Genomic DNA, 12546 nt, shown 5'->3' on the forward strand with positions numbered 1-12546 from the left:
CGTGTATGGCAGCTCTCGGTGGTATGGTTCCCCTCCTTTCCTATACGGCAAGCTGTCCCGGAAGAGGGCCCTGCCTCCCCACACCCCAGTGCCTGCTTGTCAGCTGAGTGAGGACGGGAAGGGCAGAAAGAGCCCAAGCCTAGGCATCAGGGCACCCAGATTCTGGACTCCGTTGCTCATTAACTAGCTGCCAGCTAGTTAATTAACTCAACGGCCCCGGCCTTGGGTTGCTGTCCTGTAGATGAGGAGGTGGAATGATGGAGATCAGGGCCCCTTCCGTCACTGGCGCCCTGTGACCCAGCCGTTCCCTAAGCACCCACCCGTCCCCTGGCCTTTGTAATGAAAGACGGCCCTCCTAGCCTGGCAGCTCTGCGTCCAGTTAAACACACGGTGTCCAGGCTGCGTGTCAAGGTGGAGAAGGAGGAAGGACAACGTACAGATGAGAGCTGGGGAGTAAAAGCTGGAGTTTCTGAGCCCTTGGGAGCGTGGCCCCCTACAGGGACCATTTCTCTGTGTGTGTGCATGTGAGTGTGCATGCACAGCTGTTTTGTTTTGCTGTCTGGGACAACAAAGCAGCACGGAGGTGACAGCCGGGACGCAGAGCAGAGAGGTACATCTTGATGAGCCGTCTGCCTCCTGTGGCCTTATTGAGGCTCTTTGTTAGGTTGTCTGCCAGCCGAGGAGATCTTAAAGAAACCCTGCTTTGGAGGAAGGTCATTGTGGAGAGGCAGGTGAGAGAGGGAGGGCAGGAGGAAGCCCAGCGGAGGGAGGCTGGGTGAGAGGGAGGGGGCCAACAGGAGGAAGGGGATCTGAGATTTCTCCTCCTCCATCAGATTGTGGCAAGTCCCCTGGGGACCAAGGCCAGGATCTAAAACAAGGACCCACCATGCACAGACATGAGGGGGAGGTCTCTTGATAACCCCCAGAGGAAAAGCCCGAGACGCCAGGGGCCTCACATTCCTGGGGCCCCTTTGATGGATTTCTCTTCCTCCCGAGTTCTGAGCCTGTCAGCACACATGGTAGCGTGAGGTACCATCTCCTGCGCACACAGGCTTACAGGAGGTGCTGTAGGGGGTGCGGCCAGCCTCATGCTCCCCACAGCTGGAGGTCCAGCGAGGCTCTGACAATAGCCGGCGAATGGGGATCCGAGGGCAGCCCCGGCGGGTGTCCCAGGAGTGAAGGCTGGGCTCTCTTTGTGTCTGGGGTGGAAAAGCACAATTTGGGTTGTGAGGCAGGAGTTGAAGAGAAGGGTTCGAAATGATTAAAGACGCGGCAGAACACAGTCAATTTGTTGTGAAAGGTGCCCCCACGCTCCTCACTGCCCTCCCCATTCTACACCAGCCCTGTTCTCAGCGTCCAACAGCTCTTACCATGAGGAAGTTCTTCTTTGTGTCTCACCTAGGTTCCCCGTTTCTTAGTGGATTCCCTCCTAGGTCTTCGAGGGAATCAGAGCACAGCTGAATCTCTAGGCTCTCAAGTCGAGCATCTGTAGGAGGGCAGGGCTCCGTATGGGAGAAGCGAGTACAGCCAGGTCTCGAACCCTGGAGGGAAGGGACAGAGAGATCTTGCAGAATTTGCCTCCCAGTCAAGTGGCTGACTCAATGGAAGTCACGAGTATTTATTTATTTAGCTCAAAAAATATTTATTGGGGCCCACTATGTGCTAGGTACTATTCTAGGTGCTAGAGATCAGAACTCAACCTCCTTGCCTACTGTCAGCCCCCATTCTAATGGGGTGAGACAGACAATAAAGGAGGATAAGACAAATAAATCTTGTTGCTTAGAAAATAAAAAGAGTGATGAGCTAGAGAATGCACGGCAAAGGCGAGGACTGCTCTATCCGGGGTCAGGGCTGGGAGATGACATTTGGGCTGAGATCTGACGGTAAGAAGGAGCCAGCCATGTAAAGGTCTAGGGAAAGGCCATTCCAGGAAGGAGGACAGCTGATGCAGATGCCCTCGGGCGGGGACCAGCCTTAGCATGATTGAAGCAGAAAGTGATTCAGGTTGAAATCAGGGAGATCAGCAGGGCCAGCTGCTCTGGAGTCTTATAGGCCAGATTACTAAGGAGTTGAGATTTTGTTCCAAGAGCAGTGGGAAGGCACTGGAAGGTTTTAGGCAAGGGAGTGACATGATCTGATCTTTAGAAGGGTCACTCTGGTGGTTATGAGACTGCGTAGGGCCCTATGGCATATCCAGGCGAGAGGGATGCTGATTTGGCCCAGGGTGGTAGCAGTGGAGGTAGAGAAATGGGCAGATTTATGAAGTTTTGGAATAAGGTCTGTAGAACTTGGATGGGATGAGGGAAAAGTATAGCAATTAGGTAGAAAATGTGCCCCTAAATGGGGAAGTCTCAAGGAGGGTCAAGTTTGGGGAAGAAAGTCCAGAATCAGGTTTTGAACATGGGAAGTTTGAAATGCCTATTGGTGACACAATGGAGCTGTCAGTAGGCAGCTGGAATCTCCTAAGTTTGCAGAGGATCCCCAGAACGTAAAGCACCCAGGCCTTGCCTTGCAGGACTTCTAGTCCAGCCATGAGATGGAACTTGGCAGCAGAGAGTCTGCTTTGTGCCCCGCTGCTCCCATTTCCACCCAAGAGCCTCCAAAACCTGTTTCACTAGAGAAGAGTTAACTTCCACCCTCTCAAGACTCCCTGTGTTAGAATCAGAGAATTTCTTCCAGCTCAGAGAGCCCACGATTCTACGAGACTTGATGCTGAGCAATCAAGCGGAGGGGCAGCCTGGCTTTGGGGCTATTCTGGGAGCTCATTGACAATGGAGGCTAAAGACAGGGGTGAATAAACTCTTAAATCCCAAAGACTTGATCATTCTAAGCATTGATGTGACTACTCTCTGACAGTTTCCAGAAGGTTCCTCTCTTCCACGCAGCCGTTTTCTACAGGTGAAAGAAATCTGTCTAAGTTGACTATCAAGGGTGGCTTTATTTATTTATTTTTTAAAGATTGGCACCTGAGCTAACAACTGTTGCCAATCTTCTGTTTTTTCTGCTTTTTCTTCCCAAGTGCCCCCAGTACATACTTGTATATTTTAGTTGTGGGTCCCTCTAGTTGTGGCATGTGGGATGCCACCTCAGCGCAGCCTGATGAGCCGTTCGTGCCCGGGATCCGAACCAGCGAAACCCTGGGCCGCAGAAGCAGAGCGCACAAACTTAACCACTCGGCCAGGGGGCCGGGCCCTCGAGGGTGGTTTTAAAAGGAAGAGTAAGGGGGAGAGACTGGAGGGCCACCTGCAGCCTCTCTAGAGAGAAATGCGAGAGGGAGGAGAGGGGTGTGGCAGCCAGCGCTGGACCCCCAGCACATGCCCCGCCCATGATCACGCGCTGAGTCTGTCTCTCGTCTTTGTCATGACGCTAGAAGTGGCTCTACCCGTCCCCTTCCCACCCACTCCTTTCAACTACCTGGACACTGAAGCAGCAAAGCCCCCAGAGAACTCAAATGTCCCCATATTGTAGGACCTATTCAAGAAGGCCAGCCAGAGCTCCAGCCATAGAATTGCTGTAAGATGCCAAGGAAGGGATGGGTCTCTTAGGGCCTTGGTTTCTTTGTCTGTAAATTCAGATGAGCTCTAGAATTCTGTAGTCCAATATGGTGGCCACCAGCCATGTATAGCTACTTAAATTTGAATTAATTAAAATTAAATTAAAAATTTAAAATTCAGGTCCTCGGTCACACTAGCCACAGTTCAAGGGCCTAATGGCCCCGTGTAACTAGTGGCTACTGTATGGGACAGTGCAGATCTAGAACAGCTCCATCATCTCAGAAAGCTCAATCAGACAGCGACGCTTTCCATCAGCGGTTCCCAAAATATGGTCCCTGGACCAGCAGCATCAGCATCACCTGGGAGCACTTTAGAAATGCAAATTCTCAGGCCCTGCACAGACCTATGAATGAGAAACTCTGGGGACTGGGTTCCAACAAACCTTCCAGGTGATCCTGATGCATGCTAAAATTTGAGAACCAAGACTCTAGTCTAGAATGATATTCTCACACATTATCTCATTCGAGCCCCAACGGTCTTACATTCATTCTGCCTTTCTAGGGAAAATGTAATCAGGAAACATTTTGCAACTGAGGAAACACATTCAAAGATCACAGCCCTGACAGACCCATGGCTAGAACTCTGGCCCCCTGACTCTGCCCTGGTCTCTCTTTTTTTTCCCTCATCAAACTTTTCTGGGATCGTTCCAAATTGAAAAAACAAAAGCATACAATTCCGTGTCTCTGTGCCAGACTGGAACTCTAGTCTCTTTTAGAAGAACCAGTTGCATCTCAGGAAGTCAGAATGATTGTGAGGGAAAATCTCTCCAATGGATGGTCACTGAGGTGACGGTTGAATGTCTCATGAATGTGGCATAGTGGCTAGGGACCCAGATCCATGTCCACTTTCCAGAGGAGGGAACAGAAGCCCCAGAGGGAAGTGCTGTCCATGCCTCTCGGCTCCTTCCTTCAGGCCTAGAGAACAGAGAGGTGAAGAGCCTTAGAGACAGACCCTGTGCGTCCTGGTTCTGTAGTTAGGGGCTAGAGGACTTCGGCCAGACATGTAATCTCTGTGAGGCCTCATTTCCTCAGCCGTGACGTCCGAATAAAGTAACAGAGCCCATCTGCTGTGAGGATGCAATAAGCTCATGGATGTAAGGGTGCCTGGCACTCGACACCTTTGCGACATTATTACACCAGACAGTAGGACGTCAGCCTGGTATTTTCATGCTTTTTCTTTTCAATATAACCTGCCTTTTCTTTCTATTCTTTAGCTCCAGATTTCTCTTAGCATGTGAGCACCATCTTGGGTTCTCCAAGCCTATTTGGGAACCAAAGAAGCATGGGTGGCCCTTGTAAGTGGCGTCATCAAAAGAGTAGTTTTTGTGGGCTGGTAGCGTCTCTAGTTTTCTGGAACTTACCTGCAAACGTGGGTAAATCTGATCGTGACTTTCAGGAAGGAAAGAGCCTTCTTACAAAGTAGGGGAGACCTTGAGCAGGAATTGGGTGCAAGAGAGGTTGTTACGTCAGGCTTAACATCTAGGAAGCCCCATGAGTTGCCCAGCCTGCAGTGGCCTAAGTTCCAGTCTCAGCCACCGCTTGGGTCATGCGACCTTGAACAAATGTCTCTGCCTCTCCGCCTCTGTTTTCCTTCTGTGGGACAGGGGAGAATGGTCTCCCCAGGGCACCTGCCTTGACGTCCCGACATCCGAGGATATGGCGTCCTCACTGTTCTCTGGAACCTGGGCCTTACCTTCCTCTTGGGGCATTTCCTGGTGCTGTTTGCTGTGGAGAGACAGAAGCCATCAGTCTCCCCCTCCCGGAACCTCAGTTCACAGGCTGCCGTCTGACTCAGCTCCCCATCCGCTCTCTGCCCGGGTGCTCTCTCTCCCCTCAGTTCCTGCTGATGCACCTCCTCTCTCTAACTTGAATCTATTTTTCTCTCTCATTGTCTCTTCCCTCCCACCACCCCCTCCCCAAAAACACATGGTCTTGCTGCCCTCTTCCCACTTCCTTGCAGCGGTGGGCGTCCAAATGAGGCTGGAGTTCCTGCAGCGCACGTTCTGGGCAGCGACACAGCAGGTGGGTGCGATGGTGCCGGGCCAGGTCAGGGCTGGAGGACACGCCAGCATCTCCGGGGGAGGAGGGGCTGCCCCACTGCCTCTCAGCCAGCCTCCTGGGCTCTCAGTCAGCTCTCCTGGGTCCCTTCCTTCCTTCTCTCCTTTCTTGGTTCCCCATGCCTTTGCTGCCTCCTTACTCCAGTACTCTCTCTCAGCTCAGACCTAGGGGCAAAAGGCAGGACACAGTGTCCCCTCTGCATTTCACTCCATCTCTGCTGCCCTAAAGCCACCACACAGCCCCACCCGCCCTGCCCCACAGGTTCCTCCAGCCAAGATCCAAGCCATGACTGTGGTCTGGGCCACCGAGAGCTCTGCCTTGCCATAGTCCTTCCCATTCCGCCTCTTCCTTTCCCGCCTCTGCTCCCCCGGTGCCCTCCAACTCAGCTGTTCCTGGCTTCCTGGGTATCCTCACCATCCTCCACAAGGGCCTCCAGCCCCAAATCTGTCCCCACGGCACTAAGCCTCCGCTGTTCCGTGGCCCCCGTTCACTTGTTGTTGCGTCCTCACTTTGAGCAGGTTTGGGGAACCATAGAATGAAGACGGAAGGCATGGGAGGGGAGGGGCACCAGCCCTGGAACCTGGAGTCATCATGCAGGATGACAAAGAACAGGAGCCTCCGGAGAGGCCTCATGAAGCCACCCCACGAGGCTTCCAGCGATGCACTGACCTCCTCCCCTCCCCCATGGGCTGCAGGGGCCGTGGCTCCCTCCGAGGAGGCTGATCCTGTGTGCTTGGGCTGCTGCCAGCCAGCAAGGGTCCTGCTTCTCAGTGACCTGACCCCACTGACACACACCACACATACATACAATACATGCACCCATACACACATCACACACCACACAAATACCTACACATACAACACAGGCATACCACACACACGCCACATATGCCATACTCAGACAGACACACATCAAACATATATACACTGCACACACGTGCACACACAAGTATACCATAAACACACATCCACCATTCCCTACACATAAATACACAATGCAGATGTACCACACACTCAACACTCAGACACGCTGACAACCACATATCTCCCACACATTCACACAGGCTACGCAATTCACAGTTTCTCCTCTTCCTTCCAGTGTAGCCCTGTGGATGGGCCTTGCCCAAAGAGCTGCCAGGACAATGTAAGTTCCTCCGCGTGTGAAGAGCGTGGAAGCGGGAACCGTGGGCCCTTCGACCCATGTGCTCTCGATGGGCCAGCTCCCCTCCTCCCCTGCAGTGCTGGGCTCCACAGAGGGTACCTTTCCACTGGACATCGAGACCTGCCTTCCCAAACCATCAGGACAGGCAGGAGACCCAGGGGTCAGTGGTAGGGCCTGGCCATGACCTCCCTCCTTTCTGGGTTTCTTCCCAGGACCTGGACTGCTTTGTCATCGACAACAATGGGTTCATTCTGATCTCAGAGATGTCCCAGGAGGTAAGGTCTTGGGGAAATGGAATTAGGGAGGAGTCTAGTCACCCAACAGCCATGTCAGTCAAAGAAAGGGCTGACGGCCCCAGGAAGCAATCCTGGGTTAGAGCCAATCGGAGTAAAAGGCCTGAAGAAAATGGAGTTTCTCCTTGAAACCAGAGTCATCCTAGCAAGGTTACAAAATTCAGACACATTTCAACTCAGATGAGCAGAGACAATGTTACTTCCTTATTTGTTGGTAACTAACTGGTCTTCTCCTGTGGTTGGTGGGGAAATTGTCCACACGATGAGGAGAGGCTGGGCAGAGCTGCATCTCAGGGACCCATGTTTTCGGTGCTGTGCTGTGCTGCCCTCTGGCCTGGCCTTTGGGGGGCCTCCCAGAGTCCTAAGCACCCTCCCACTGCTCATCGTCTCACTCCCTTCTGTTGCCTTCACCCGCCCTCGCTTGGGCCACTCAGGCTGCTATAAGAAAATACCACAGACGGGGCAGCTTCTAAACAACGGGAATTTATTCCTTGTGGGCTGGAGGCCAGGCGTCTGAGATCAGGGTGGCATCATGCTCGGGTGAGGGCCCTCTTCCAGGTCACAGACTTCTCCTTGTGTCCTCACGTGGTGGAGGGGACCAGGGAGCTCTCTGGAGTCTCTTTTATAAGGACACAAATCCCGTTCCTGAGGGCTTTGCTTGCATGGCCTGATCACCCCCCTTACGGTCGCCATGTGGGTGAGGTGTCAACATGTGAATTCGGGTGAGGCACTCAGACCAGAGCACCGTCCCCTCCCACCTTCGTGGGGCCCAGAAGGGCCAGGCCTTCCTCACTGTGTGTCCTCTTCCTGTCTGGACATGCCTTGTGGAAAACTCTACTCTAACCCACCAAGCTTGGCCCTCCCTTTGCTAGAGGGGAAATAAAAGAATGGAGGCACTCCTTTCTCACCTCATAGCTGACGGCACACCTAACTCTCCCTCAGGCTCATGGATGCCCCCGGCCTCTGCATGTGCTCAGAAAGCTATTAGAGAAAGAACAATCATAATTTTGTATTTGCTGAGCCCCAAACTACAAGGCAAGCTCAGAAACTTGGGTTATTTTCTTTCCCATGTTAACCTTGTGGGTACGAGGCAGAGTGTCACCCTAATCCAGGGAAATTTTAACTCCTTCATTCTCAGTTTCAAAATTTCAATTTCATATAATTTTCATGAGTCATGAAATAGTATTAATCTTTTGATTTTTTCCCAACCATTTCAAAGTAGAAAAGCACTCTTAGCTCAGGGGCTGACATCAGTCCCTGGTGAGCCAGATTTGGTCCCAGGGCCCTTGTTGGCTGACTCCTGCTCAAGGCAGCTGGGCCAGCCTTGCAGGGAGTGGGCCCAGGAGGGAAACCAACCGGCTCGGGGCCACTTCAGGAGAGGCAGTCCCCCAAGGGGCCCTGTGCATAACCCATTAGGGCCACTCTGGTCCTCTTCCACCCAGACCACATTTGCTCACGTGTCTTCACAGCCGTGATGTCACTTGGTACAAATATGGATAATATATGGTAACAAACAGTTACTCAGAGACATATTTTATAAATATGGTTTTTAAAAACTTAGCTTATTTACCCTTATTTTCTCAACTATTATATTATCTTTTTGCATGGTGTGTAGTTTTAAAAGCCATCCCTCATCTTATGTAAAGGAAATAAAATTTAATCTTCATAATAGGGTCAGGGCCTCCCAGGGACTCCTGCAGAGCCTGAAGTTCCCCTGGCCCCCAACACACCCCTGCGCCCCGCCCTCACACCGCAAGGCGCCCAGGGAGGCGGGCCTTCCCTCATCATCCCTGCTGATGCTCTTAGTCTCATTTTTATGCCAGGGAAAAAACTGAGACTCTGCAAGTTTAGGTTATTAACCCCAAAACTCACAGCTACAGAAAAGCCAGACTTCGAACCTAGAAATATAGGTGGAGAGCAGCAATAGCGAGCGAGGGATATCCAGGAAAGACTCGTGCTGAGGGAAACCAAGCTGGGAGAGCACTGGTTTTGCTGGGACTCCAGAATGCATGGGGCAGGGCTGGTGGCCCCAGGGAGACTGGCCTTCTCTGGAGGGCGTGGAGGCTGCAAGTCCTGGCTCCTGGACAGCCATTCTCCCACCGAGCCCCTACTGCGGGCCAGGGAAGAGTTCATTCACTTTGCTACACTTGGTCCATCTTTCAGAATCAGGACCTAGGCCTCCAGGAGCTGAGCTGCAAGGCTGGGGCCGAGGCTCAGCTCTCCTCCTCACTCTGACCTCTGACCCCACGACCTGAGCTGCGTCAGGTTATGAGAGGCACACAGGGAATGACAGCCAGACCAGAGACACCAGCGGTATAAGCAGCCCCCACACAGTGCCTGATCCTCAGGAGACACTAATAACTGTGGGGAATTGAACCAGCCTGAAAGCAAGGCCTGGAAGCAGCGGGCACTGGCATGGAAGGTGGGTGGAAGGCTGGGTGGTAGGAAGCCTGGTGCTAATGCTGCTATTTCAGCTGTCCGTCCATCCATTTTGGCTTTATTTTTTTTTAACTCATTCATTCAACAACTCTGTAGTAGGTATCCATTGCTGCGTAACAAATTGCCCCAAAAAGTGGTGGCTTAAAACCACAAGACTTACCATCTCACAGCTTCTGTGGGTGAGGAATCTGGGTGTGGCCTCGCTGGGTGATTCTGGGTCTCTCACTTAAGGTATCAGCCAGGGCTGCAGTCACTTCGTGGCTGACTAGAGAGAGGTCAGTGTCCAAGCTCACTCCCATGGGTGCTGGCAGGACTCAGGTGCCACATGGGCCTCTCCACAGGACAGCTCCCTCCAGGGCTGCTCGCTTCATCCAAGTGAGCAAGCCAGGAAGGCCCAGCGAGAGCGTGAGAGCAAGACGGGAGGCACAGTCTTGAGAATCTGATCTCAGGAGAGACTTCCCATCACTCTGACCACATTCTGTTCACGAGAAGCAAGTTACCAGGCTCAGTCCATGCTCAAGGGGCAGGGCTTCTGGAAGGGCACGACTATAAAGAGGCTGGGGCCAGTGTGAACTCCTTCAGAGTCATCCCACCACAAACTCCTACCCACCTACCCAAACCTGCCCCCTCCCCCAGCACACCCAAGTGCTATCAAGGGCAACGTGACCTGGCCACTCCCCCAACCCCTTCATTCCTCCCCCCCCCCCACCCTTTTATCCCTAGGCCTCAGAGCGTGGTGGGGGGGAGCCAGTAGCAGCAACAGCAGCATCTGGGAGCTTGATAGAAATGCAAGTTGTCAGGCCCCACACCAGACCTAGGGAATCAGAAACTCTGGGGGTGGGGCCCCCCATCTGTGCTGTAAGAAGCCCTCCTGTGAGTCTGATGTGTGAGGAACTCTGAGGACCACCGCCTGGGCCTTAGTGTCAGTGGCTATTAGTCTGGATGCGCTTGCTCCACTGGGCTAATGTGTCAGAAGGTCCAGGCTACTTGTCCCTGCCGAGGTCCATCCAGGGTCCTGGGGAGGGAAACCTGTCACAGATCCAGATCCAAAGATTCTTCCCAAAGTCCTTCCCAGCCCTTCCTCAGCAAGGCCCCTGCTCAGCCAACTGTCCAGTGCAGGAGCCCCAGGGCCCCGTCTGCAGCCTGCCCGAGGAAGGGGCTTGGCTCTCTCCTGATCCTGGTGGGTGTTCCAGGCCTGCTTGTCAGGCGTTTGGCCCCACTGGGCCTCTCTTCCAGCCTGGGCCTCATTCTTAGAATAAAGAACTACAAACGACAGGATTACAGCCTTCTATCTGGGGCCTAGAAAGAGAGCAGATGGCTGGTGCCAGAATAGTGACAACAGCTCCCTGGGTCTTTGTAACGTTTACAGTGGCTCCCTCACCCTGGATCCGGGGACTCTAGGTCCCGTCATTTGCCTGTGGGTAGCTCCCACACATGGGAGCTTCAAAACAGACCTCAAAGAGGGAGTGGAGCCCAGAAAATCAGACTCCCCACCCAGGCAACTTTCCCTGAGGGACTTGGATCTCTCAGAGGGCACAGCACCCGCCCTAGCTCCCCGCTCCCCGCCCAGCCTGCAGAGCCAGGGCTGGCAAGGCCCTCAGATGAGGGCAACGCTTTCTGCCCTCACAGGTCCTCTGGTCTGCGCTCGAGCCTCAGCTACTGTCTCCTTCCGCCCTCCTTCTCCTCCCTGCCTCCTTGTACCCCTGCCCAAGCCTTTGTCTCCTCTCCCACTCAACACGGCGGCCTCCCCTCGTTGCTCCCCGTGCTGTGTGGGGGGTGCAGGAGAAACCTCCGTGCACCCTGCTGCACGGGCTCCTGACCTGGCTCCTCCAGCCCCCAGTCCTCCCAGCCTGCCTCAGCATGTCCCTGCCCCCTGGGCTCTGGCAGCAGCCCTCCGCTGCCTTCACCGGACCCGGTGCCTCTCCCCAGAGCACCGTGCGCGTGCCCACTCCCCCACGCTCTTGCTGACCCCCCGTGGGGCCAAAGGCTCTTGTCAATACACTGGGCAGTTCAGAGCAGTCAAGTGATGCTGCACACTAGGAAGGAATGGAAGGCAACAGGTCCCCCTAGGAGCCACCCACAGTGAGTTTACTCAGGTACCTCATTTAATCCTCACACCCCTCAAGAAGATGCGTTACCCCATTTTTAGAGAAGAAACTGAGGCTGTCCCTAGGTAAGGAGGCCGTGTGATATTTGCTCCATTCCGTCACCAGAGTCAGGAGCGCCCCCACCCACCCTCTGGTCCCCCTCCTCTCTGGGGACAGCAGCCTCAACCAGGCATGCAAATTAGCCATGCCCAGGGGCTGCCGCCTGGCCAGCAGGATGCTCATCAATTCTGCTTTCTTCACTGCTCCTGCCCAGCTGCTTCCTGCTCCCGACTCCTCGGCGGGACCCCACCTCACTCCCGCCTCATCACAGGCTGGAAACTCAGGGAGCTCAGGCCCCTTTCATCCAGCCGCAGAGCTCAGGCAGCCCAGTGGACCATTGCTTGTTTGTGGGTCACCCACAGCGAAGGCAGAGCCCTGCCCTGGCGACAGCAAGCTGGACGGCAGGTAGAGCTGCAGCCCCTGGTGGTGCCATGGCTGCGCGCAGGCTCCAGTGCCCGTGCTGGGCTGGGCTTTGGGTGCCACCTCGCGTTCCATCTGGGGGTCCTGAACTGACAGGGTACCCGAGGTTGAGTGTTTGGACCTTGGCTCTGCAGGGTCAAGAACTGATCAATTTACCTATTTGAGGCACTGATTCACTCTGATAAAGTTCTAGTGAAACTATCAGCTAGCAACTGTGTTCTGCTGTCAGGACTGAAGTCCCCACTGAAGTGTCCTAAACAAATTAAAGGTTTAATCTCTCACATAAAAGAATGGATGAAGCCAGTCCAGGCCTGGTTGGTATGACGGTCACCAGATGTCCCCATCCTCAGGACCACAACATGGCTATAGGAACTCCTGCCTCCTTGTCCACTTTCCAGACAAGAAGAAAGGGGAGGGCAACAGCTATGAATGAGGTCCCCCTCCTGCAGTCATCTCCCTTTAAAAAGAGTCCCG

General features: G+C 53.9%; 1 protein-coding gene across 2 annotated transcripts in view; it reads left to right on the forward strand.

Annotated features, from left to right (window-relative positions):
* The window catches only part of CACNA2D4 (calcium voltage-gated channel auxiliary subunit alpha2delta 4), a 108306-nt gene that overhangs the window by 84461 nt on the left and 11299 nt on the right, over positions 1-12546 (forward strand). Inside the window, exons 27-29 of one of the 2 annotated variants that reach the window (XM_014854156.3) lie at positions 5514-5575; positions 6711-6755; positions 6986-7048. In XM_014854156.3, the coding sequence (XP_014709642.1) occupies positions 5514-5575; positions 6711-6755; positions 6986-7048 (170 nt within the window). Of the gene's footprint in view, positions 1-5513; positions 6756-6985; positions 7049-12546 lie in introns of those variants that run through there. The other variant, XM_070494322.1, reaches the window with a different exon arrangement.

Source organism: Equus asinus, chromosome 22, assembly GCF_041296235.1.
Source record: "Equus asinus isolate D_3611 breed Donkey chromosome 22, EquAss-T2T_v2, whole genome shotgun sequence".
Classification (NCBI taxonomy): domain Eukaryota; kingdom Metazoa; phylum Chordata; class Mammalia; order Perissodactyla; family Equidae; genus Equus; species Equus asinus.